The 23,330-nt window shown below is 63.1% G+C and overlaps 2 protein-coding genes across 3 annotated transcripts; both read right to left on the bottom strand.

The window, feature by feature from the left end:
• Positions 1 to 1,334: 1,334 nt before the first annotated feature.
• On the bottom strand, positions 1,335 to 9,376 carry TUT1 (terminal uridylyl transferase 1, U6 snRNA-specific). The gene is given in 11 exon segments (XM_077172429.1): positions 1,335 to 1,766; positions 1,768 to 1,940; positions 3,005 to 3,044; positions 3,046 to 3,098; positions 3,201 to 3,323; positions 3,969 to 4,075; positions 4,985 to 5,993; positions 6,829 to 6,943; positions 7,619 to 7,819; positions 8,100 to 8,290; positions 9,084 to 9,376. Coding segments are annotated over 11 exon segments (2,661 nt in total). The 5' UTR covers positions 9,301 to 9,376.
• Positions 9,377 to 9,497: 121 nt separating this feature from the next.
• On the bottom strand, positions 9,498 to 23,207 carry MTA2 (metastasis associated 1 family member 2). Of its 2 annotated transcripts, none has more exons than XM_077172505.1 (18): positions 22,890 to 23,207; positions 21,791 to 21,858; positions 21,577 to 21,670; positions 20,013 to 20,130; positions 19,822 to 19,885; positions 19,610 to 19,727; positions 19,419 to 19,521; positions 19,240 to 19,339; positions 18,191 to 18,379; positions 18,013 to 18,087; positions 17,234 to 17,289; positions 17,019 to 17,116; positions 15,780 to 15,919; positions 13,667 to 13,895; positions 12,283 to 12,372; positions 11,640 to 11,791; positions 10,547 to 10,695; positions 9,498 to 9,949 (listed from the first exon to the last, which is right to left on the bottom strand). In XM_077172505.1, exons 1-18 carry the CDS (start codon positions 22,966 to 22,968, stop codon positions 9,778 to 9,780), a joined length of 2,094 nt encoding a protein of 697 aa, XP_077028620.1. In that variant the 5' UTR covers positions 22,969 to 23,207; the 3' UTR covers positions 9,498 to 9,777. The 2 variants fall into 2 exon arrangements, with proteins under 2 accessions (XP_077028620.1, XP_077028619.1); XM_077172504.1 differs by having other exon boundaries at positions 17,234 to 17,292; positions 22,890 to 23,190.
• Between the last annotated feature and the right edge of the window lie 123 nt (positions 23,208 to 23,330).

Raw genomic sequence — 23,330 nt, 5'->3', positions numbered from 1 at the left:
CAGTGGGGTCAGTCCCTGGTGTGGGGTCAGTGTTGAGTGGTCAGTGCCTGGTGTGACCCCAGCCGTCCCCGAGAGCTCCTCCCCACTCAATAAAATCTCATTTTTTCCATTTTCTGCCCCAATTCCCCCCCTCTCCCTGCAGTGACACCCCCCGGCCACGCTGCCCAACGGATTTTACTGAAAAAGAATTTTACTCAGAATTTACAAATTCCCCGCCCCAGCCCAGGCGCTGCCGAACCATTCCGGGCAGAAAACCCCGCAAGAAATGGAAAAACTCCTGGAAAAGCGGCGAGGGGGGGCTCGGGCTGGAGCTGCAGCAGCATTTGGGGGTCCCCGGTGCGCCCCCCCCGGGCGGGCGCTGAGCTGGAAACGCAGCAGCGGCTGCGGGGGGGGCCCGGGGGGGCTCCCCGGTGTCCCCCTCGGACAATGGCCGCGGTCACGGCCCGTTCCAGGGCCAGGGGGGGACCCCCCGAAATCCGGGACAGCCCCAGGGTCCTGAACCCCAGCGGGACCCCCGGGAACCTGAACCCCCCCGGGACCCTGAACCCTCCCAAGATCCTGAACCCCAACGGGACCCCCCGGGACCCTGAACCCCCTCGGGACCCTCAAGCCCTCGATCCCCCCCGGTTCCCGTCGGTGCCCGGAGCCCCCCCGGAGCCCCCCCGTGTAGCGGAGGCGGCGGCGGAGGCGGCGGCGGCCCCGCCACACCCCGGTGCCAGACGCAGCAGCTCCACCGGGAGGGACCCGCGGGACCCCCGGGGCCGCTTCGCGGGCGGGACCCCCGGCCCCGTCCGGGACCCCCCCTCGGGGAGGCGACGCTTCGAGCCCGGCCCCGATGTCCCCACGTCCCCAAATTCGTCCTGAGACCCTCCTGTCCCCCCCTCCAGGTGACACCGGGGCTCCCGGGGGTGGCTCTGAGGATCCCCCCGATGTCCCAAATTCCCCTCGGGACCCTCCTGTCACCTTCTCCGGGTGACATTGGGTTCCCAGGGGTGTCCCCAGGGTCCCCAGACTCCCCTCGGGATCCCCCTGTCCCCGTCCCCCCGGTGACACTCAGCTCCCGAGGGTGGCTCCCCTGGTGTCCCTGTGTCCCCAAAGTCCCCTCGGGACCCTCCTGTCCCCCCCTCCGGGTGACACCGGGCTCCCGGGGGTGGCTCTGAGGGATCCCCCGATGTCCCAAATTCCCCCCCCAGACCCTCCTGTCATCTTCTCCAGGTGACACTCAGCTCCCGAGGGTGGCTCCCCCGGTGTCCCAGTGTCCCCAAATTCCCCTCGGGACACCCTCCTGTCACCTTTCTCCGGGTGACACTCAGCTCCCGGGGATGGCTCCCCCCTCATCCCCCGATGTCCCCGTGTCCCCAAACTCCCCCCGGGACCCCCCCTGGTCCCCCCCTCCGTGTGACACTCAGCTCTCGGGGGTGTCCCCTCCGGTGTCCCCCCCGGTGTCCCCTCCGGTGTCCCCGCGTCCTCGGGCTCGCAGCCGCACCCCCATGCACCTCCCTGAGCACGAAGGCCACGGCCGCGCTCACCCTCGCTCTGCGGGACCCCCCCCGCACCCCCCCGGGGGCCGCAGCGGGACCTGGATCAGGAATTTCCCCCTCGGAACTCCCGGAGTTCCCGCGGTTCCCGGGCTGGAGCAGCCTCATCACGCCCCAGGGGCGGCCCCAGCCGCGATTTCTGCAGGAACTCGGGGCCCGCGACAGAGGCGGGGCGGCGTCGCGACAGCAGCGCACGAATCGCGACACGGTGCGCGCCGTGACGTTGGCTGGCCACGTTGTGGCTGAGCTCGAAGGGGTCCTGCAGGGTCAGGGGGCCCGGGCGGAGACCCCCGAGGGCCTCGGGAGGGGGGCGAGGCAGAGCTCGGCCCTCCAGGGGCGACAGGAGGAGCCCCCCCAGATCCAGGGTCCCGAAATAGGAGAAGAATTCGGCCAGGAGGGAGGCTGGGATGGGGGCATGAGGGGGTGGTTAGAGAGGTGTGGAGGCACCCCCGGAAATAGCCAGGAGAGGCCCCGAAATCAGGACAGAAATAACCCTGAAAGTAGCCTCAAAATCGGGCAGGAAGTGCCCTAAAAATCACCGCAGAAACAACCCCAAAACCACTCCCAAAAACAGCCTTAAAATCACCCAGAAACCCCCCAAAAACCACTCCCAACATCACCCAGAAACAACCCCAAAATCACTCCCAAAAACAGCCTTAAAATCACCCAGAAACCACCCAAAAACACTCCCGAAATCACCCAGAAATAACCCCAAAATCACTCCCAAAAACAGCCTTAAAATCACCCAGAAACCACCCAAAATCACCCAGAAACAACCCCAAAACCACCCTCAAAATCACCAAGAACCCCCCCACCCAAATCACTCAGAACCAACCCCAAAACCACCCCAAAAATACCCTCAAAAATCACCCAGAAACTCCCCCAAAAACATCCAGAAACCCCCAAAACCCACTCCCAAAACTCCCCTTAAGAAAACCCCAAAAATCCCCCAAAACTCCCCTAAAAATCCCCCAAAATTCCCCCAAAATCCAGTGGATTTGGAGCCCCTCCCCAGTGGGATTTGAGTCCCCCCCAGTGGCTTTGGACCCCCCCCAAATTTTGTCCCCCCAAATTTGTTCCCCCAGTGGGTTTGGATTCCCCTCCCATGATTTAGGGACCCCCAAAATTTGTGTCACCCCCAGTGGGTTTGGAGCCCCCTCCCCAATTTAGGACCCCCCAAATCTGCCCCTCCCAGTGGGATTTGTGCCCCCCCCAGTGGGTTTGGAGCCCTCCCAGATTTAGGAACCCCCTCCCCAGTGGGTTTGGAGCCCCCTCCCCAATTTAGGACCCCCCAAATCTGCCCCTCCCAGTGGGATTTGAGCCCCTCCCAGTGGGATTTGAGCCCCTCCCAGTGGGATTTGTGCCCCCACTGTGGCCCTGGAGCCCTCCCGGATTTAGGGACCCCCTCCCCAGTGGGTTTGGAGCCCCCTCCCCAGTTCAGGACCCCCCGATGCCCCCGGACCCACCCGCGCTCTGTCGGTTCCCGCTGGGCTCCAGCGCCGCCGCCCTCCCGGGGGAAGCTGCAGTCCCAGCCCCCGACCCGAGCGCGCTCCTGGGGCCCTGCAACCCACACGGGGAGGGCTCAGAGACCCCCGGAATGGGGCGGGGACCCCCGAAAAGGGGACCAGGGCCGGGGGGAAGGTGGGGACGGGGCCTGGGCACCTGCCAGGAGGCGGAGGCGCCGCACCGAGGGCAGCACGGGGGGGCTGCGGCTCTGCAGGAACAGCACCAGCAGCAGCGTCAGGGCGTAGTTGGTGAGGAGGGGGCCGCCCCCGGCCCGGTTCCCTGCGGCAGTAACGGAGGGGGGGGGGGTCCGCAGTGAGCTGAGACCCCCCCTCAATTGGCCACGACCCCCCCCGGCTGCCTGGAGCCGTTTGGGGCTGGGCTGGGGGCTCCGAGGGGCGGCACCCGCGGGGATTTTTCGGGGATCCCTTCCCGTTCTGGGGGGGTCTCTGCCCCTTCTGGGGTCCCCAGCCCCTTTGGGAGGGGTCTCAGTCCCTTTGGGGGGGGGTCTCCAGACCCTTTTTGGGGGGTCTCAGTCCCTTTGGGGGCTCTCAGTCCTTTTGGAGGGGGGTCTCAGTTCCTTTTTGGGGGAGGGGGTCTCAGTCCTTTTAGGGGTCCCCAGACCCTTTTGGGGGTCTCAGTTCCTTTCTGAGGGTCCCAGCCCCTTTTCAGGGATCCCATCTCATTTTTGGGGTTCCCAGCCCCCTTTTAGGGTCTCCCAGCCCATTTTTTGGGGGGTCCCATCCCATTTTGGGGAGGGGTCCCGACCCCCCCTCACCTGCCAGGTGCTGCCCCCTCCCCCAGAACCACACAGGGGCTGTGGGGAGGGGGAGCCCCAGCAGGTCCCATCCCATTTTTGGGATTCCCAGCCTCCCTTTTAGGGTCCCCCATGCCATTTTGGGGAGGGGTCCCGCCCCCCTCACCTGCCAGCCGCTGCCCCCCCCGCCCACAGCCGCAGGGCGTAGCCCAGGGGCCGCACCCGCGGGTCGGCGTCGGCGCAGAGGCGCAGGAAGCGAGTGTTGAACAGGGCCAGGCTGGGAACGGGTTTTGGGGTGAAAAACGGGAAAAACGGGGAAAAATGGGGAGGAAAAAGGGGCAGGGAAAAGGGGGAAAATGGGGAGGAAAAAGGGCAGGGAAAAAGGGGAAAAATGGGGAGGAAAAAGGGGAAAAAATGGGGCAAAAAGGGCAGGGAAAAAGGGGAAAAATGGAGGAGGAGGGAAAGGGGGAGAAAGAGAAAGAAGGGAGAGAAATGAGAAGGTGCCCCCCAGTCCCTCCCAGTTGCCCCCAGTCCCTCCGAGCCCCCTCCCAATGCCCTCCTCATGCCACCATCTCCCCTCCCAGTCCATCCCAGTTACCCCCAGTCCATCCCAGTTGCTCCCAGTGCCCCCATACCCCCTCCCAGTTGCTCCCAACACCCCCTCGTGCCCCCATCCCCACTCCCAGTTACCCCCAGTCCCTCCCAACATCCCCGTCATGCCCCCATCTCCCCTCCCAGTCCCTCCCAGTTCTCCCAGTCCCCTTCCAATGCCCCCATCCCCACTCCCAGTCCCTCCCAGTCCCCTCCCAGTGCTCCCAGTCCCTCCGAGCCCCCTCCCAACGCCCCCCTCACATCCCCATTCCCTCTCCCAGTCCCTCCCAGTTACCCCCAGTCCCTCCCAGTCTGTTTCCAGTGCCCCCCTCATGTCCCCATCCCCGCTCCCAGTCCCTCCCAGTTACTCCCAGTCCCCCCCAACATCCCCGTCATGCCCCCATCTCCCCTCCCAGTCCCTCCCAGCGCATCCCAGTCCCCTTCCAATGCCCCCATCCTCTCTCCCAGTCCCTCCCAGTGCTCCCAGTCCCCTTCCAATGCCCCCATCCCCTCTCCCAGTGGCTCCCAGTCCCTCCCAGTGGCTCCCAGTCCCTCCCAGTGCTCCCAGTCCCTCCCAGTCCGTCCCAGTCCGTACCGGTTGTCCAGGCACACGTCCCCGGCCAGCCCCGACTGTTTGTGGCTGAATTTCACCACGGGGCGCCGAGCGCCGGGCACGGCCCGGACCCCCCGGACCCCGGGCACGCAGCGGCGCAGCACCGCCCCCACCAGCAGCAGCGCCCGCTCCGGGGGCGCCCCGCGCCCCAAAAGGGACCCCCCGGAGCCCAAACGGGACCCCCCGGAGCCCACACGGGACCCCCCGGACACCCCAGACCCCAAACGGGACCCCAAAAGGGACCCCTCGGACTCGGGGGATGAATCCCCTGACAGGGACCCCTCATCCCCTGACAGGGACCCCTCGGACCCCAAAAGGGACCCCTCAGACCCCAAAAGGGACCCCTCGGAGCCCATAAGGGACCCCTCGGACCCCAAAAGGGACCCCTCAGACCCTTTAAGGGAGCCTTCGAGGGAGGGGTCTCTGTCACCTGAAGGAGACCCCAAAAAGGACCATTTGTCCCCCAAAAGGGACCCCTTGGACCCCAAAAGGGACCCCCCACGCTTCAAAAGGGACCCCTTGGCCTCAGGGGACTCATCCTCCGACAGGGACCCCTCAGACCCCAAATGGGCCCCTCTGTCCCCCAAAAGGGACCCCTCGGACCCCATAAGGGACCCTTTGAGGGGGGTGTCCCCATCCCCAAGCAGTGTCCCCAGGCTCTGGGGGTCCCCATTTGGGGTCTCTGGGATTTGGGGGTCCCCGTTTGGGGTTCCCTCCATGGGGGTGCCCCCATTTGGGGTTTCTGGGATCTGGGGATCCCCATTTGTGGTTCTCAGTCTCTGGGGGTCCCCGTTTTGGGTCTTTGGGATTTGGGGGTCCCCATTTGGGGTCTCCTCCATGGGAGGGTCCCCATTTGGGGTCTCTGGGGTTTGGGGGTCCCCGTTTGGGGTCTCTGGGCTTTGGGGCTCCCCCAGCTCCAGGTGCAGGTCCAGGTCGCAGCCGTGGACGTCGAAGCCGTTGACGGAGGAGCCGTAGGGGACAACGGAGCAGCCTGGGGGGACAGGGGGGGGACACGGGGGGGACAGGTGAGGGACAGGTGTGGGACAAGTACAGGGACAGGTGTATCCCAAGTGTGCCCAGGTCTATCCCAGGTGTATCCCAGGTGTATCCCAGGTGTGCCCCGGTGTGCCCAGGTGTGCCCAGGTGCATCCCAGGTGTATCCCAGATGCATCCCAGATGTGCCCAGGTGTATCCCAGGTGTATTCCAGGTGTACCCAGGCATACCCAGGTGTGCCCAGCCATGCCAGGCGTGCCCAGCTGTGGCCAGGTGTACCCAGGTGTACCCAGGCGTACCCAGGCATACCCAGGTGTACCCCAGTTGTGCCCAGATGTATCCCAGGCATACCCAGGTGTACCCAGGTGTATCCCAGATGTGCCCAGGTGTACCCAGGCATACCCAGGTGTGCCCAGCTGTGCCCAGGTGTACCCAGGTGTATCCCAGATGTACCCAGGTCTATCCCAGGTGTGCCCAGCTGTGCCCAGGTGTAACCCAGGTGTATCCCAAGTGTAACCCAGGTGTATCCCAGATGTACCCAGGTGTATCCCAGGTGTATCCCAGCCCCCCCAGGTGTATCCCAGGTGTACCCAGGCATACCCAGGTGTGCCCAGCTGTGCCCAGGTGTACCCAGGTGTATCCCAGATGTACCCAGGTCTATCCCAGGTGTGCCCAGCTGTGCCCAGGTGTATCCCAGGTGTATCCCAGGTGTATCCCAGATGTATCCCAGGTGTATCCCAGGCATACCCAGGTGTATCCCAGGTGTATCCCAGGCATACCCAGGTGTGCCCAGGCATACCCAGCCACGCCAGCTGTGCCCAGCTGTGCTCACCTGGGAAGAACTCCGTGAACACCTCCCTGATCAGCGTCACCAGCAGCTCCCGCAGGCGCCGCTCGGCCGCGCTCAGCTCCAGCGCCCGCACCAGCAGCTGCAGCTGCGCCCACACCTGGGGATGGAAACTGGGTGAACTGGGAGCACTGGGAACACTGGGAGGGGCAGACTGGGTGAACTGGGAGCACTGGGAACACTGGGAATGCCAGACTGGGTGAACTGGGAGCACTGGGAACACTGGGAGGGGCAAACTGGGTGAACTGGGAGCACTGGGAACACTGGGAATGCCAGACTGGGTCAACTGGGAGCACTGGGAACACTGGGAGGGGCAGACTGGGTGAACTGGGAACACTGGGAACACTGGGAGGGGCAAACTGGGAACACTGGGAACACTGGGAATGTCAGACTGGGAACACTGGGGAACTGAGAAAACTGGGAAACTGGGCAGACTGGGCAAACTGGGAGTGCCAAATGGGGCAAACTGGGAGTGACTCCCCCCAAGCCAAGCTGGGCAACTGGGAGCCCCTCATGGCCATACTGGCAAACTGGGAGCATCGTCCCTTCCTTACTGGGCAAACTGGGAGCCCCCTTAAAACACTGGGAAAGCTTTGGGACCACCCAAACCCCCCCAAAACCCCTGGGGGAACCTCGGGACCCCTCCAAACCCCCCGGGAGAGCTTTGGGACCCCCCCAAAAACCCCTCAATACCCCCAGGACCCCCCAAAACCCCTCAGGAGAGCCTTGGGACCCCCCAATCCCCCCGTCCCCCCCCACCCGAGCCCCCACTCACGTCCTGGGCCCGGCCCAGCGCCTGCAGCAGCCCCGGGGGTCCCGGGGGGTTCCCGGGGGGGTCCCGGGGGGGGTCCCGGGGCCATTCCCGGTGCTCCCGGGGCCGCACCCGCAGCCGCCGCCCCTCCAGGAGATGCCGGGGCTGCTCCAGCGCCCGCTGCCGCCCCGCGGGGTCCCGCAGCTCCACGATAGCGAAGGCGCCCTGCGGGACAGGGAGGGGCTATCGCGATAGGCGCGATATCGCCTTACCAAGGGAGGGGACATGAGACCCCCCCCTCCCCAGGGCACTCAGAACCCCCCTCCCCAGCTTTGTCCGTCACTATCGCGACAATCGCGACACCCCCGAGAGCCTCAAAATTCCCGCCACTTTTTCATTCATTATCGCGACAATCGCGGGGTGCCGGTGCCCCCTCCCGCCGCCTCCTCCCCGCCTATCGCGACAATGTCCCCGTCCCCAGGGCCCCTCCCGCCGCCGTCCCCACCTTGTCCTTGTCCATCACGACTGTCGCGACAGGGCCGAAGGCGCGGAAGTGGCGGCGCAGCTGCTCGGGCGCGGTGCCCCGGCGGAAGCCGCTGACGAAGAGGCTCCGCTGCTCCTGCGCCCGGCGCTCCGCCCGCAAACACCGGAGCCGCCCGTGCCGCTTCCCCGCCAGGTGAGAGCGCAGGCTCGGCACTGAGAGGGTTAACGGGACGGTTAACGGGGAAAATGGCGGCTAACGGGGGGTAACGGGGGCTGGGCACTGCGGGGGAACGGGAGAGCGGGAATAACGGGGAGAATGGGGCTTAACGGGAGTAACGGGAATTAACGGGGAGTAACGGGAACTGGGCTCTGCGGGGGAACGGGAGAGCGGGGGCTAACCGGGGATAACGGGGAGTAACGGAATAATGGGGATTAACGGGGATAACCGGGATTAATGGGGGTTAACGGGCATTAACGGGAGAGCGGGGGTTAACGGGGAATAATGGGGAGAACGGGGATTAACGGGGATTGGGGACACCGGGAATTGGGGGCTGCGGGACAACGGGAAAACAGGAACCGGGCACTGCGGGGATGAACGGGGACAGCGGGAATAACGGGAATAACGGGAATCAGGGACTGCAGGAACAACGGGAATCACCGGGAACCGGGATCACCGGGAACAGGAACTGGGGATACTGGGAACGGGGTCACCGGGACCGGGAAGCACCAGCGGAAATTGGAGTCACGGAGATCCCCGGGACGGGAACCGGGGTCTCAGGGCTTCCCCGGTGCCGGTAATTGGGGCAATACAAACTCCCCGGTCCCGGTTAAAACGGAGTTTGGAAGCCCTCCCTGTTCTGGTTAACGGGATCCCGGAGCCCTCCCCGGACACGGGAACCGGGGAGTCACAGGAGGGTCCCGGAGCCCCCAGCCCCGGTAACCGGGACCGTAGAGCCACCCCCCGGTGCCGGTAACCACCGCCCCTTCAGCCCCCGGGATCACTCACGGTTGGCTGTGGTGATCTGGCACAGGCGGCAGCGGAAGCCGCCCCGGTGCAGCGGCTCCACGTCGGGATCGTTCGCCGGGTCCGTTACCGGGTCGGTTACCGGCACCGGGGCCGTTACCGGATCGTGGCCGGGGCCCGTTACGGGGTCGCGGCCCGGGTCCATGTCGGGATCAGGGCCCGGGTCGGGATCAGGGCCCGGCCCCGGCTCCGGTTCCATGGCGAGCTCCGGTTCCCGCGCCCGTCCCTCAGCCACTTCCGCCGGAAATGGTCCGTTCCTCCCCGCTCCCCCACGCGCGGTCCGTTCCTCACTGTGTCCCCCCCGGAAACGCGCCCCAACACAACCGTTCCGCCCGGTGCCCCCCCGGTATTCCCGTTACCCCCACCCTCCGCGCCGCCGCCGTTTTTTGACTCCCGTTGAAGAAAAAACTCATCGCGTTTATTTCCTGTCGCTACAGAACCGGGACAGCCCGAGATACAAAACCGGGGGCGTCTCTGCACGTACAAAAGGGGCCCGCGGAGGAGGGGGAGGGGAGAGGGGGGGGGTTTGGAGGGGGGGAGGGGCAAAAAGGACAGCGGGGGGGAGGGGTGGCACCGAACCCACCCCCCCTCCCCAACCCCCCCCCCGCGAGATTTCGAGATTTTTCTATGGAAATAAAAAAAATACAAAAGGGTTGTGGGGCCGGGGGAGGGAGGGTCAGTCCTCGAGCACGATGGGCTCGGAGGTGCTGGAGGGGTGGGGGGGCGCGGGGGGCGCCAGGGCCCCCCCCGGGCGCAGGGGGAGCCCCCCCGGTTTCACCTTCAGGGGGAGGTTGGGGCGGCGGGCGGCGCGGCGGAGCTCCAGGTGCGTCAGAGCCTTCCGCAGAGCCCTGGGGAAAGGGGGGGACACAGGGGAGGGATCAGCTCAGGGAACCCCAAAAAATCCGTGGGACCCCCCACCCCCAGCGTGGGGTGTGGAGGGGCACGGGGCTGGTGTGGTCCCCACAGGGAAAACCCCAAATTTGCTGTGCTGGAGGGTGTTGGGACAGCTCACACCTTCCAGGACCCTGCCAGGGCTCCCCAAATCCCCTCAGGACCCTCCCAGATCCCCTCAGGACCCTCCCAGACACCCTCGGGACGCCTCAAATCTCTTCAGGATCCCTCAAATCCCTCTCAGATCTCCCCAGATCTACTCTGCACCTCTTAAACCCACTTGGGACCCTTGCAAATACCCTCAGGACTCCTCAAACCTGCTCAACCCCCCCCCAGGAACCCCAAACAGCCTCAGAACCCCTTCTGAACCCCCCAGATTCCCTCAAGACACCCCCAAATCCCCTCAGGATCCCCCAAGTTCCCTCAGGATCTCCCCCAACCTTCTCGGAATCCCCTCAGGACCCCCCCAGACCCCCTCAATTCCTCTCAGGACTCCCCCAAACCCTCTCAGAACCCCCCCCCAGACTCCCCCAAACCCCTCCAGCCCCCGGTACCGGGTGTCCTTGGTGGCCACGAACACCACGGGGTTGGGCGCGTCCGCCGGGTTCAGTTTCTGCCGTTTGGTGCCGGGGGGAGGCGCGGGGCGCAGCGCGGCCGCCAGGGGGCGCCCGTTGGCGGAGAACGGCAGCGCCGCCGTCCCGACCTGCGCGGGAAGGGAGCGTCAGCCCCGCCCCCCGGCCAATCACAGCGCGCCGCGAGCGACCGCCGGCCAATCACCGCCCGGCCCCCCCAGCGCGCGTTAACTGGCCAATCATAGCTCGGCACACCCTGTCAATCACGGCCCGCCCTGAGGTGTCGGTCACTAATAACCACGCCCCAATCCCACAAGGTCCCTGTCAATCAATTTAAGATTCCGCCCATAAACCCTGACTGCACCAATCCGGTTACACCTCTAATGGCTCCACCTCCTGTCAATCACTCCAAAACTGCCCCCCATCAATCACCCTAATTCCCCCGTCAATCATCCCCCTTTCCCCGTCAATCATACCAATCCTCTGTCAATCACTTCTACCTCCTGTCAATCACTTCCACCTCCTGTCAATCACCCCCATCATCCCCCTCTCAATCACCCCCATTTCACCCTCTCAATCACCCCCATTTCCTGTAAATCACCCCCAATCCCCCCGTCAATCATCTTCATTCCCCATGTCAATCACCCCGTGTCAATCACTCCCAATTCCCATCAATCACTCATACCCCTCTCAATCACCCCCATTTCCCCCTGTCAATCACCCCCATTTCCCCGTCAATCACCCCGTCAATCACCCCAATCCCCCCTGTCAATCACCCCAATCCCCCGTCAATCACCCCAATCCCCCCTGTCAATCACCCCCTGTCAATCACCCCCATTTCCCCTGTCAATCACCCCCTTTCCCCTGTCAATCACCCCCATTCCCCCTGTCAATCACCCCAATCCCCCTGTCAATCACCCCCTGTCAATCACCCCCTTTCCCCTGTCAATCACCCCCATTCCCCCTGTCAATCACCCCAATCCCCCCTGTCAATCACCCCTGTCAATCACCCCCATTTCCCCTGTCAATCACCCCCATTTCCCCCTGTCAATCACCCCAATCCCCCCATCCGTACCCTCATGCGGGGGGCTCTGTGTCCGTCTCCCCCCCCCTCGTAGCCCCTCTTGCCCCCCAGCCCCGCCAGGCCCCGGCTCTGGCTCAGTTGGTTCCGGTTGATCGGGGTCTTGGTGCCTCGCGGGGTCTTCGGCTTCAGGGGGGCTTGGGCAGCTGGGGAGGGGGGGCAGGGGGGGTCAGCGGGGTCCCAAAAATCCTCAAAAATCCCAAAAAATCCTCAAAAATCCCCAAATCCAGCCCTGAGCCCCCCACACACCCCCATGGTGCACCCATCAACCTGGGGACCCCCAAATCAGCCCCAGGTGGGGTCACACACCCCTGGAGACCCCCCCAGAATCACCTGGACCCCCCCCCAGAATCAACTGGAACCCCCCAATCCCTGCAGGGACACCCCCAGACTCACCTGGATTCCCCCATTCCCCCCTGGAAACCCCTCCCAGACTCACCTGGACCCCCCCAGACCCACCTGGACCCCCCCAAATCTCCCTCTTCATCATTGGGACCCTCCCTCAGCTCCACCTGGACCATCCCCTCTTGTATCTCCCACCCTTGGGACCCCCCCCAAACCCCCATCCCTGCCCCCCAAACCCCTCCCCATACCCCCAGGACCCCCCCAAATCCCCTGTCCCCCCCAAAGGCCTCACCCAGCTCCTTGACGATGGCGGCGAGGGGCAGCCGGGTCAGCGGGTGAATCTTCAGGGGGGCCTTGGCGGCCTTGGGCAGCCGGATGGAGCCTGGGGGGGCACGGGGGGCTCAGGGGGGGTCCCCACACCCCCAGCACCCCCTGAGAGGGTCCCAAACCCCCCCCCCAATTCCTCCTCCCAGCCCCAGAGCTCAGGCTTGGCCCTGACAGTGCAGGGTTGATTGAGGAGGGTCCCAATCCCCCCCGGTTTTCCCCCATTTCCCCACTCACGCTCAGCCTTGATGGGGATCCCAAACCCCCATTTTTTTCCCCCCAAACCCCCATTTTTTTACCCCAAACCCTCCATTTTTCCCCATTTTTTTACCCCCAAACCCCCATTTTTCCCCATTTTCCCCCATTTCCCCACTCACACTCAGCCTCGATGGCATTGGTGTTGATGGGGACCCCAAACCCCCATTTTTTCCCCCCAAACCCCTCTCACCCTCAGCCTTGATGGCGTTGCCATTGATGGGGGCGTAGGGATCCCATGCACCCCAAGACCCCCCCAAAAGGATCCCAAATCCCCATTTTTTCCCAATTTCCCCCCTATTTTTGCTCTAAACCCCGCTCACACTCAGCCTTGATGGCGTTGATGGGGGCGTAGGGATCCCATACACCCCAATACCCCCCAAAGGGACCCCAAATCCCCATTTTTCCCCCCCAAACCCCCTTTCCCCCCCATTTCCCCCCATTTCTCCCCCCAAACCCCTCTCACACTCGGCCTTGATGGCGTTGGCGTTGATGGGGTCGTAAGGATCCCATACACCCCAAATCCCCATTTTTAGCCCCCAAACCCCATTTTCTCCCCCCCAAACCCCATTTTCCCCACATTTAAAGCCCCCAAACCCCCATTTTTCCCCCCCAAACCCCTCTCACACTCGGCCTTGATGGCGCTGATGGGGGTGTAGGGATCCCATACACCCCAGACCCCATTTTCTCCCCCCAAACCCCATTTTCTCCCCATTTTTCCCCCCAAACCCCCATTTTTCCCCCCAAACCCCTCTCACACTCGGCCTTGATGGCATTGATGGGGTCGTAGGGATCCCATACACCCCAATACCCCCCAAAGGAACCCCAAACCCCCATTTTTTCCCCATTTTCCCCCCATTTCTCCCCCCAAACCCCTCTCACACTCGGCCTTGATGGCGTTGGCGTTGATGGGGCGTAGGGATCCCATGCACCCCAAATCCCCATTTTTAGCCCCCAAACCCCTCTCACACTCGGCCTTGATGGCGTTGGCGTTGATGGGGGCGTAGGGATCCCATACACCCCAGACCCCATTTTCTCCCCATTTTCCCCCCATTTTCTCCCCATTTTCCCCCCATTTTCCCCCAAACCCCTCTCACACTCGGCCTTGATGGCGTTGGCGTTGATGGGGGCGTAGGGCCGGCGCGCCGCCCGCCGGGGCTGCAGGACGTCGCGGCACAGGCGGCGCGAGAGCCGCGTCAGCCGCGTGGTTTGCAGCAGGAACGTCTGGCGGTTCTTGGCCAGCAGCTTGGCCCGGCTGGCGCTGGTGGTGTACGGGGACAGCGACTGCGCCTCGGGCCGGGACAGGTGACCCCGGGAGTGGGGCTCCTGGGGGGCACAAAGGGTTAAAAATGGTTAAAAACCCCAAAATTCTCCCAAAAATCACCCATGGTGGGGTACGGGGACAGGTGACCCCGGGAGTGGGGTTCCTGGGGGGCACAAAGGGTTAAAAACCCCAAAATCCCCCCCTAAAATCACCCATGGTGGGATATGGGGACAGGTGGCCCCAGGAGTGGGGCTTCTGGGGGGCACAAAGGGTTAAAAACGGTTAAAAAAACCCAAAATCCTCCCTAAAATCACCCATGGTGGGGTACGGGGACAGGTGACCCCGGGAGTGGGGCTCCTGGGGGCACAAAGGGTTAAAAACCCCAAAATCCTCCCTAAAACCCTCCCAGAACAGCCCCTGTTGGGGTACAGGGACAGGTGACCCTGGGAGTGGGGCTCCTGGGGGGCACAAAGGGTTAAAAATGGTTTAAAAAGGGTTAAAAAACCCAAAATCCCCCCCCTAAAATCACCCATGGTGGGGTACAGGGACAGGTGACCCCGGGAGTGGGGCTCCTGGGGGGCAGAAAGGGTTAAAAATGGTTAAAAAACCCAAAATCCTCCCAAAAAAACACCCATGGTGGGGTACAGGGACAGGTGACCCCGGGAGTGGGGCTCCTGGGGGGCAGAAAGGGTTAAAAACCCCAAAATCCTCCCCTAAAATCACCCATGGTGGTGTACGGGGACAGGTGACCCCAGGAATGGGGATCCTGGGGGGCACAAAGGGTTAAAAACCCCAAAATCCTCCCTAAAACCCTCCCAGAACAGCCCCTGTTGGGGTACAGGGACAGGTGACCCCGGGAGTGGGGCTCCTGGGGGGCACAAAGGGTTAAAAATGGTTAAAAAAACCCAAAATCCTCCCAAAAATCACCCATGGTGGGATACGGGGACAGGTGACCTCAGGAATGGGGCTCCTGGGGGGCAGAAAGGGTTAAAAACCCCAAAATCCCCCCCTAAAACCACCCATGGTGGTGTACAGGGACAGGTGACCCCAGGAATGGGGCTCCTGGGAGGGTACAAAGGGTTAAAAACCCCAAAATCCTCCCTAAAACCCTCCCAGAACAGCCCCTGTTGGGGTACAGGGACAGGTGACCCCGGGAGTGGGGCTCCTGGGGGGCACAAAGGGTTAAAAAATGGTTTTGGGTGTCCCTAAGTGAAATTTGAGGGTCCCTCATTACAATTTTGGGGGTTCCTCATTGGGATTTTGGTCATCCCAGGAAGTTTTGGGGTCCCTCAGTGGGATTTTGGGGGTCCCGGGAGTTTTTGGGTGTCTCTAAGTGAAATTTGGGGGTCCCTCACTGGGATTTTGGTCATCCCAGGAGGTTTTGGAGGTCCCTGATTGGGGTTTTGGGGGTCCCAGGAGGTTTTGGGGGGGTCCCTTATTGGGATTTTGGGGGTCCCAGGAGGTTTTGGAGGTCCCAGGAGGTTTTGGGAGTCCCTCAGTGGGATTCTGGGGGTCCCTCATTGGGATTTTAGTGATCCCAGGAGGTTTTGAGGGACCCTGATTGGGATTTTAGTGATCCAGGAGGATTTTGGGGTCCCCTGTGGGACTCTGGGGGTCCCTCATTGGGATTTTAGTGATCCCAGGAGGATTTGGTGATCCCAGGAGGTTTTGGGGGTCCCTCATTGGGATTTTGCTGATCCCAGGAGGTTTTGGAGGTCCCTGATTGGGGTTTTTGGTGGTCCCCAGTGGGACTCTGGGGGTCCCAGGAGGTTTTGGGGGTCCCTCAGTGGGATTTTAGTGATCCCAGGAGGTTTTGGGGTCCCTGATTGGGATTTTGGGGGTCCCTCAGTGGGATTTTGGTGATCCCAGGAGGTTTTGGAGCTCCCTGATTGGGATTTTGGGGTCCCCAGTGGGGGTCCCCAGTGGGGTCTGGGCCGGGCTCTCACCGAGGCGCTGCGGGTCACCCCCTCCAGCTGCGTGGGGGTCTTGAGCCCCCCGTATTTCTTCCAGTAGATCCAGCAGGAGGCGCAGAGGCGGCACTGCATGTTGGGGGGGCCCCACGCGTACCACTGGGGGGACTGGGAGGCTGGGGGGGACACTGGGACTTACTGGGGGCACTGGGAGGACGAGGGGGGGACCCGGGGATCCCCCCCAAACCCCAAACCCCAAACCCCAGCCCAGGATCCCCTCAAATGCCAGAGGGGCCCCTCTGGAACCCCCAAATTGCTGCTCCTCAAAGCCCCCCAGAGACTCCCCAAGACCCCCAGGACCCCCTAAATCCCCCAAAGACCCCCCCAAACCAAAGCAAACCTCAAGAACCCCCCCAAAACCCCAGAGACCCCAGCCCAGCCCCCTCCCAAATGCCAAGGAGCCTTTTCAGATCCCTGTACCCCAAATCACAGAGACCCCCTGGGACCCCCCAAACCTCCCCAGGACCCCCCCAGACCTCCCCAGGACCCCCCCAAACCTCCCCAGGACCCCCCCAAACCTTCCCAGGACCCCCCCAAACCTTCCCAGAACCCCCCAAACCTTCCCAGGACCCCCCAAACGCTTTTGGGACCCCCCAGCCCACACTGACTGTGGCAGCTCTCCCAGCTCAGCCCTTTCTGGATGCCCCAAATTCCTGTGCCCCAAACTCCAGAGACCCCCCAGGACCCCAAGTTCCCCCACTAAACCCTTTGGGACCTCCCCCAAACCTCCCCAGGACCCCCCTAAACCCCCCCCAGGACTCCCCAGACCCTTTTGGGACACCCCCAGACCCTTTTGGGACCCCCCCAGACCCTTTTGGGACACCCCTAAACCCTTTTGGGACACCCCCAGACCCTTTTAGGACCCCCCTAGCCCACACTGTCTGTGGCAGCTCTCCCAGCTCAGCCCTTTCTGGAAACCCCAAATTCCTGTTCCCCAGACCCTTGAAACCCCCCATGACCTCAGGACACCCCCAAACTCCCTGGGACCCCCCCCAGACCTCCCCAGGACGCCCCCAAACCCATCTGGGACCTCCCCCCAAACCGTTTTGGGACCCCCCAGCCCGCACTGACTGTGGCAGCTCTCACAGCTCAGACCCTTCTGGAGCCCCCCAAACCTCAGAGACCCCCATAAACCCCCTGGGACCCCCTCAAACCTCCCTGGCACCCCCCCAGGGACCCCCCCAGACCCTTTAGGGACCCCCAGGCCGCACTGACTGTGGCAGCTCTCGCAGCTCAGCCCTTTCTGGAACCCGGCCCCGTTGACGCCGGGTTTGGAGCCCACCGAGATGATCTGGTTGGGGTTGGGTTTGGTGCTGGGGGAAAAGTGGGGAGGGGCTCAGAGGATTTTTTTTGGGGGGGGGGGGGGGTTCCATGGGGTGTCCTGTGCCCCCCCAGAGCCAGCAGGGGGTCCCCAGAGCCCCCCCACTCACTAGGTGGGGATGTAGACCTGCTTCAGTTTGCTGTCGGCCTCCGCTGCCTTCAGCCTCTTCTGCGAGCAGGGAGGGGGTCAGGGGGCACTGAGCCCCCAAAACCCCCCAGATCTGAGCCCCCAAAACCCCAGAGCCCCCCAAAAACCCCCCAGATCAGAGCCCCCAAAACCCCCCAGATCTGAGCCCCCCAAAACCTCCCAGATCTGAGCCCCAAAAACCCCCAGAGTACCCCCAAACACCCCCAGATCAGAGCCCCCAAAAACCCCAGAGGCCCCCAAAACCCCCCCAGATCAGAGCCCCCCAAAAACCCCCAGATCTGAGCCCCAAAAACCCCCAGAGTACCCCCAAACCCCCCCAGATCAGAGCCCCCAAAAACCCCAGAGGCCCCCAAAACCCCCCCAGATCAGAGCCCCCCAAAAACCCCCCCAGATCAGAGCCCCCCAAAAACCTCCCCAGATCAGGCCCCCAAAAACCCAAGAGCCCCCTCAAAACCCCAGATCAGCCCCCACAAACCCCCCCCTAGATCAGAGCCCCCAAAAACCCCAGAGCCCCACCAAAAACCCCCAGATCAGAGCCCCCAAAAACCCCAGAGCCCCCCCAAATCAGCCTCTCAAAACCCCCCAGATCAGCCCCCCAAAACCCCCCCAGATTAAACCCCCAAAAACTCCAGATCAGCCCCCCCAAATCAGACTCCCCAAACCCCACTCCAGCCCCCCAAACTCCACTCCAGCCCCCCAAACCCCACTCCAGTCCCCCAAACCCCACTCCACAGCCCGTACCTGCTGGATGTAGCGGTCAGTGGTTTTCCACATGTAATAGAACTGCACGATGCTGGCCAGGGACTTCCAGGGCAGCTGCGGGCACCCAACCCCGAGCTCAGAGACGCTCCCTGAACCCCAAAAACCCCCAAAAACCCCTAAAATAACCCCGAGAAGGGGCTCCTCTCCCCCCACTCACAAAGTCCTGCCGGATGTCGTTGAAGTCCTTGCCGTATTTCTCCAGGGCCTCCTCGAAGAGCATGGCCTCAGAGGCCGACCACTCCTCCATCTCATCACGGCACAGCACCGGCCCCCCCTGCGGCACCAGCGTGGCCATGGCCCGCGCCAGGTCATAGCCATTCCTCTGCAGGGTGTCCATGGCGTGGAACTGGGGACAATGGGACATTCTGGGGACACTGGGAGCCACTGGGAGGGGTCTGACAGGGGTTTTGGGGTGTTTTGAGGGGGTTCTGGGGTGTTTTGAGGGGGTTTTGGGGTGTTTCAGGGACCATGGCCCGCGCCAGGTCATAGCCATTCCTCTGCAGGGTGTCCATGGCGTGGAACTGGGGACAATGGGGCATACTGGGAGCACTGGGAGCACTGGGATGTACTGGGAGGGCTCTGACAGGGGTTTTGGGGTGTTTTGAGGGGGTTTTGGGGTGTTTCAGGCCCCCCCTGCGGCACCAGCGTGGCCATGGCCCGTGCCAGGTCATAGCCGTTCCTCTGCAGGGTGTCCATGGCGTGGAACTGGGGACAATGGGGGGTACTGGGAGCACTGGGAGCCACTGGGATGTACTGGGAGGGGTCTGACAGGGGTTTTGGGGTGTTTTGAGGGGGTTTTGGGGTGTTTCAGGGGCCATGGCCTGTGCCAGGTTGTAGCCGTTCCTCTGCAGGGTGTCCATGGCGTGGAACTGGGGACAATGGGGGGTACTGGGAGCTACTGGGAGCCACTGGGAGGGGTCTGACAGGGGTTTTGAGGGAGGTTTTAGGGTATGCTAGTGGAAAATGAGGGGGTCATAAGGAAGTTTTGGGGTGTTCCAGTAGGAACTGAAGAGGTTCTAAGGATGTTTTGGGGTCTCCCAGTGGGAACTGAGAGCTCCAAGGGAGTTTTGGGGTCTCTAAGGGAAGTTTTGGGGTGTCCCAGTGGGAACTGAGGAGGTTCTAAGGCAGTTTTGGGGTGTCCCAGTGGGAACTGGGGGCTCCAGGGCAGTTTTGGGGTGTCCCAGTGGGCTCTGGGCCCCCCCTCACCAGGGTGATGTCCCGCGAGGCCGCGGCCGCGCTCATGTGCAGGCTGGGCTGGCGGATGGAGCTGCTGCAGTCCAGAGCCCGAGCAAACGTCCCCACAGCCCTGGGGGGGGACACGGGGGGGTCAGAGGGGTCCCCCCAATCCCCCCGAGCCCCCCCAGCTCCCCCAGTGCCCCCCTCACCGAGCCACCACCAGGAACTGGTCGATCTGTCTGTCTGTCAGGGGGTTGTCGGGGTCCCACACCTTCATCTCCATCTTCTGCTGGTTCCTGTTGTCCGACTCACCTGGGGTGGAGGGGGGGAGTTTGGGGGGGCTCTCAGGGTGACCCCCCCATCCTGCACCCCCCCAGAGCCCCCCCTGAACCCCCCAAACCTTCGGCCAGGCGCTCAGGGATCTCAGCCTGGTACTTGCAGCCCACCCTGATCTCGCCCTGATCCGCCAGCAGCGTTTTCTGCACGGGGTCGAACACCAGCGAGTAGAAGAAGCAATCCTGGGGTGGGGGCACACGGGGGGGGGGGCTCAGCGGGGTGGGGGCACCCCCAAAAACCCCCCCCAGACCCATTTTAGGGGCACCCAGAGCTCACCTCCTTCTCCAGGTACTGGCCCAGGATGTCGGTCTCGTTCAGCAGCGTCACGCTGCACTTCCCCCTGCAGGGAAAAACCGGGGAGGGGGTCACCCCAAAACCCCTCCCCAGGCAAGGGGAACCCCCCAGACCCTTTTCCCACACCCCCAGACCCTTTCCCAGCCCTCCAGGGGGGTTCTGGGGCCCGGTACCGGATGTGGGTGGCCGGCAGGGACTCGAACTGGCGGGACAGGAACAGCTCCCGGTGCTTGAGTTGGTGCCGCTGCTGCTCCGTCATCGGCGGCTGCTTCGACTCCTCCTCGAACTCGCCTTGGGGGGGCCGGGGGGGGTCACACCGGGGTGTCCCCCTCCCCCCCAAAATCCAGCTGGGAGGGCCATTGTTCTCCCAAAAAACCCAAAAAAACCCTCCGGGATTTTGGCAACGGCCCCGAGGAGAGGGAGGGGAAAACGGGGGAGGGAGGGGCTGTGAGAGGGTGGGGACACCCCAGGAAGGGCAGGACCCCCCCAAGAAGGGCAGGACCCCCCCAGTTTGATGGGAGGGGGGGTGGGTTGGGGTTCAATCCTTTACCTGTGACCCCCCCCCCTCCCCAGAATTGGCAAAGCCCCCCCAAAATCAGCCCAAATCATCTCAAACAACTCCACACACCCCCCCCTCAAATTGGGGGTGTCTCTATGGGAAGGTTCATGGACCCCCCCCCGCCCCCAGCACCCCAAATTTCCCAAATAATGTCAAAAAAGCTGTCCCCAAAATTTGGGGGCACCCCATTGCGATGAGGGGGTCAGACACCCCCCCCAGAATTCCTGAACCCCCAAAGCAGGAGCAGCACTAAGTAGGGATTTACCCCCCACCCCCTCCAAAACCCCCAAAAAAACCCAAAAATCCCTTCAAAACCCCCAAAATTCCTGAGCCCCAAAGCAGGAGCAGCACCAACACTGCTCCACCCCCACCCCTCTCAAAAGTCCCACAAAACCCCCTAAAAACCCCTCAAAAACCCCCAAAACCTCCCACCCATGGCACTGCTGTTGGCCTGGCTTTTAGGGCAGCCTCCCAAACCTCCCAAAATCCCTCAAAAACCCCCAAATCCCCCCCAAAACCCCTCAAAACCTCCCACCCATAGGCACTGCTGTTGGCCTGGCTTTTAGGGCAGCCCCCCAAAGCCCCAAAACCCCTCAAAAAACCCCAAATCTTCCCCAAAACCCCCCACCTACAGGCACTGCCATTGGCCTGGCTTTTAGGGCTGTCCCCCAAACCCCCAAAATCCCTCAAAAACCCCCAAATCCCCCCCAAAACCTCCCATCCACAAGCACTACTGTAAGCCTGGCTTTTAGGGCAGCCCCCCAAAGCCCCAAAACCCCTCAAAAAACCCCAAATCTTCCCCAAAGCCCCCCACCACGGGCACTGCCGTTGGCGTGGCTTTTACGGTTGCCCCCCAAACCCCCAAATTCCCCTGAAAACCCCTCAAAAACCCCCAAACCCCCACCCACAGGCACTGCTGTTGGCCTGGCTTTTAGGGCTGTCCCCCAAACCCCCAAATTCCCCCCAAAACCCTTCAAAAACCCCCACCCACGGGCACTGCCGTTGGCCTGGCTTTTACGGTTGCCCCCCAAACCCCCAAATTCCCCTCAAAAACCCCCAAAACCCCCTCAAAACCCCCTAAAAACCCCTCAAAAATCCCCAAAACTCCCACCCACAGGCACTGCCGTTGGCCTGGCTTTTAGAGCTGCCCCCCAAAGCCCCCCAAGCCCCCCACTCACGGGCATTGCTGTCGGCCAGGCTGTTGAGGCTGCTGGAGATGTCGCGCCGCCGGAACAGACAAACCACCTTGGCCTCCACATTGCCATTGGCCGTCTGAGGGGGGGCACAGGGGGTTAGGGGGGGCCCCCGGGCTTGGGGACCCCCCCTCAGGGCTTGGGGACCCCCCTCAGGAACGGGGGCACCCCCAGGAATGAGGGGAGGGGAGGGTCTCACCTTGTTGAGCTCCTCGATGCGCCGCACCAGGTAGGGGTTGCTGGAGGAGTTCTCGAAGTAGACGTAGTCTGGGGGGGGGAAAAAAGGGGGCAAAAATGAGGGGGGCATGAGGGGAAACCCCCTCCCCAAAAATCCCTTTCCCCAAAAATCCCTTTCCCCAAAAATTCCCTTTCCCCAAAAACCCCTTTCTTTGAATGTGGCAGAATTCCTATTTTATTTCTCCCAAAAACCAAAAAAACAAAAATCTCGGGGGGTTTTCAGAGCCAGATGTTCCTCTCATGGAGGTGGGGGGGTTCTTATCCCATTTCACCCCCATTACAAACCTGGGGTCCCCCCCCCAGCACAGACCCTCCCCTCACAGATGGGGGGCACAGGACCCCCCCCAAGAAAAATTTAGGGTTCCCCCTCATGGGGTTCTCCTCTCATCCAAGGCTCCCCCCCTTTTTTCTTTAGATTTTGCGGGGGGAACATCTCTCACCTCCACGCCTCAGGATTTGGGGGTCCCCCCCTCCATGGACCCTTCCCCATTTCTGGGACCTCCTTTTCCTCACAGAGCCCCAATTCCCCTCACAAACACCCCAAATCCTCTCACGGACCCCCTTAACCCCCTCACGGGTTAAGGGAGTCTTTCGTCTTCGGGACCCCCCAAAATCCCCTCACGGGACTCCCCCCCCATTTCCGGGACCCCGAAATTCCCGCACGGGACCCCCCCCGCCCCGTTATTACCTCACAAGACACCCCCGCTGTTCCCGGGACCCCCAAATCCTCTCACAAAACCCTCTCCCCCTTTCCGGGACTCCCAAATCCCCTCACAAAACCCTCTCCCTCTTTCCAGGACCCCCAAATTCCCTCACAGATCCCCCCTTTCCGCTGTGGGACCCCCCATTCCCCTCACGCCTCCTCCTTTCCGGGACCCCTCACGCACCCCCCTTAACTCCTCACGGGCACCCCCCAAATCCCCTCACGGCCCTTCCCGCGCCTCACGGAACCCCCAAATCCCCTCACAGACCGCCCCCCCTCGCTTTCCGGGACCCCCCAAATCCCCTCAGGGCCTTCCTGGCCGTCCCTCCCGGCGGTCCGCGACCCCCGGCCCGCTCACCGCCGACGCGGTACATGTTGGCCGCCATGGCCGCTCGTTCGGCCGCGCTACCCCCGGCCCGGCCCCGGCCGCGCTTCATCGCCGCTCCCGCCGCCTCCGCGCCGGCACGGCCGGTTCGGAGCCCTTCGGGCACCTCCGGAGAGGCTTCGGGCACCCCCGGAGACGTTCGGCAACCTCCGGCAAGGCCTTTCGGGCACCTCCGGAAAGGGTTTGGGCACCTCCGGAAAGCTTCGGGTATTGCCGGATTCGTTCGGGCACCTCCGGCACGGCTTCGGCGCCGCCTCGGGCGCTTCCGGCGCAAATTCGGCACTTTTCGGCTCGGCTTCGGGGAAGCCTCGGCTTAGCCTCGGCTCTCTCCGTCACTCCTCGGCTCAACCTCGGCTCTTTCCGGAAGGCGCTCGGCGAGTTCCGCCAGAACCGGAAAGGCGCCGAGGGCGGCCA

Source organism: Agelaius phoeniceus, chromosome 38 (genome assembly GCF_051311805.1).
Source record: "Agelaius phoeniceus isolate bAgePho1 chromosome 38, bAgePho1.hap1, whole genome shotgun sequence".
Classification (NCBI taxonomy): domain Eukaryota; kingdom Metazoa; phylum Chordata; class Aves; order Passeriformes; family Icteridae; genus Agelaius; species Agelaius phoeniceus.
Note: the sequence above shows the minus strand (reverse complement) of the source record. Positions and strands in the feature narration are given on the sequence as shown.